This window comes from Ceratina calcarata, unplaced genomic scaffold (assembly GCF_001652005.2).
Source record: "Ceratina calcarata isolate Rehan_Ccalc_2016 unplaced genomic scaffold, ASM165200v1 scaffold328.2, whole genome shotgun sequence".
Taxonomy (NCBI): domain Eukaryota; kingdom Metazoa; phylum Arthropoda; class Insecta; order Hymenoptera; family Apidae; genus Ceratina; species Ceratina calcarata.
In genome coordinates, this window is record NW_017155517.1 from 27,015 (window position 1) to 29,320 (window position 2,306).

The following is a 2,306-nucleotide window of genomic DNA, read 5'->3' on the forward strand; positions in this document are numbered from 1 at the left end:
GTGCCACATACACCGTTTTTATCAATTATTATTATTTTATATCATATCGCACATGTGTCACATACACCGGTATTATCATTTTATTGTATGAAGTTGACCACATTGAATCGTTCATTAATTGAAAAGCGTATGAAGTATTAAAATTTTATAAGTTGGTATTGAGCTAACTTCATGGTAAAAAGAAATAGGGGAGACGAAAAGATTTTGATATCGGACCATCTAGTGACTTCTGAAAAATATCTCTGCATTAAGGACATCTTTTTAAAAAAGACTTCTTACACATTGTAAAGTAGTCTAAAAAAAGTGTATTGTGACATTAAAGCATTAAGAAAGTACAGAGGAAACAATTAATATTCACGAAAGAAATTCAAAATGTCGAATTTACGTGTAAAAATAAGGTACGCGGTGCCCGACGGCAATGCTGCCCCCTGACGGGCCTCAAACTTGCCTTCGGGCCGCTACCGCGCCCCTTGATTCACCTGCTATATTGCGTTCTGTACATACATACACCGATGTAATGTGAAATGTTTGTACAGAATAATTAATTAGCCAGTGATTTGTTTCGGTAATGGTTGCGCATCTTTCGACCGGTCGCTATCGTTCGCGTTTTGTGAGACCTTTTCGCTGGTAATATGGACGCATCGAGTCAAACTGAGAGAAGCTCGTCGATCCGCTCAAGTCCTAGACAGAGCGAGGCTCAAGAAAAATCAACTCACACGAGTGGTTCAGTTCAGACGGACAGTTTCTCGCAAACAGACACTACGAAAAGGTCTCGAACCGTGAAGAATCGTGACGGAGGACCGAGGAAGACATAAGAGGAATTCGTTTGAAACGAGATTTCGTTTTCGCAGAGAATCGGAGGACAAAGGCGTGCCGGATGACGATCTCGAAGACGAAGAGGAGCCTCGAGTTTCATTGGCGATTTCCAGGAAGTCCGAGGAAATATTGTATGAAGAATACGAGACAGAAGAGGAAGGTGAACGTGAGAGGCGCGCGAGGAAACAGCAGACGAGATCCATCGTTGCACCTCACCGTATTTTATCTTTGGTAAGAACCAACGCTCGTTATTCATGCCGACCTAGACACGAATTAACAAGTTCTGATAATGAAAGTGGAAAAATTGATTAAACCTTCTCGTGTCGCTAATTGCAACACTCAATTGTTATTCATGCATTCCGAGGATGTTTGACCTACATACAGTACAGTGTGCTTATGTATAAAGTTATTGAAGCTACAAACCTGAGTACAAATTTCAAAGTATACGAAACTTGTTCAGGCATCGATGGAGAATCGAGTGTATCGGATTTTAGAAGAATAAATATGAATTATTCATTAAAACGTTCATTCTACGACGTTCCCTCAAATTTCAGGTGGACAAGTGGCGAGAATGGCAGGTTATTTCACTTACCTCTGTCGGAGATCGTTAGAGGGCGTTCGTAAGGACAGGAAAATGAAAAGATCTCGATTGACGTAGAGCGCGAAAATAGCGTTGGCCAAGGAGAGAGCCGCAGCCATGCCGGAGCCACCCCCTAAGGGGCGCAAACCGTCGCCGGAAACTGACGACGCCGACCCAGAATCTATAGACATCAAGTAAAGTGGATAACTAAATAACTTGTTTTCTCGATTCTCGTTACTCCCCATTGTTGTTCCAATAGGACGAAGATGTTGAGGGACATGCAAGAAGAGATCCGATTGGAACAATTCAACGATATGCAAGGTGCAGAAATGGACGCCGAGGAGGCAACGGTTCGAGCGAAACAGTTGCAGGAAACTAGGGACGTTCTTTCTCGGCATTGGGCGGCGTACACGGAGGACGCGTTGAATTTCGAAGCGCAAGAGAACGTCGGTATTTTAACAAAATGAATTTCAAGCACGTTCGATACATAAAACGATTTGCAGTGGGACCGGTACATGACTTGCGATGGTCTCCCTGATCCTGGATCGTTGTCGGACATGAACACGTTTCTGTACCTCTGGTCGACGAAGAATGAAGAGGCCACTATGAATGGCATGGAAGAAAAATGCCGCATAGTGACTCACGTAATTTTCATAAAATATTACAGCATCGACGATAATCGTTAGATAGCGGGTTTCATTTATGACGAAATGAGGAAGATATTAATATTAAACTAATCGGAACAAACTGTAACATTTGAACTATAATACGTCATTTGCTATCGTAAACGGTTCATTTTGCATACAAATCCGCGGTCTACTATCATGAAATTCAAGGTTTTTCTTATCTTATTGTTGCTGTTGTTATTATTATTATTATTATTATTATTATTATTATTATTATTATTATT

The 2,306-nt window shown here is 41.2% G+C and overlaps 1 protein-coding gene across 1 annotated transcript in view; it reads left to right on the forward strand.

The window, feature by feature from the left end:
• The first annotated feature begins 526 nt into the window (after positions 1-526).
• Positions 527-2,306, forward strand: part of LOC108624721 (protein CASC1) — a 6,580-nt gene continuing 4,800 nt past the window's right edge. Inside the window, exons 1-5 of the mRNA XM_026813327.1 lie at positions 527-769; positions 852-1,047; positions 1,371-1,590; positions 1,656-1,842; positions 1,900-2,077. Of these exons, the coding sequence (XP_026669128.1) occupies positions 1,514-1,590; positions 1,656-1,842; positions 1,900-2,077 (442 nt within the window). The 5' untranslated portion in view covers positions 527-769; positions 852-1,047; positions 1,371-1,513. The remainder of the gene's footprint in view (positions 770-851; positions 1,048-1,370; positions 1,591-1,655; positions 1,843-1,899; positions 2,078-2,306) is intronic.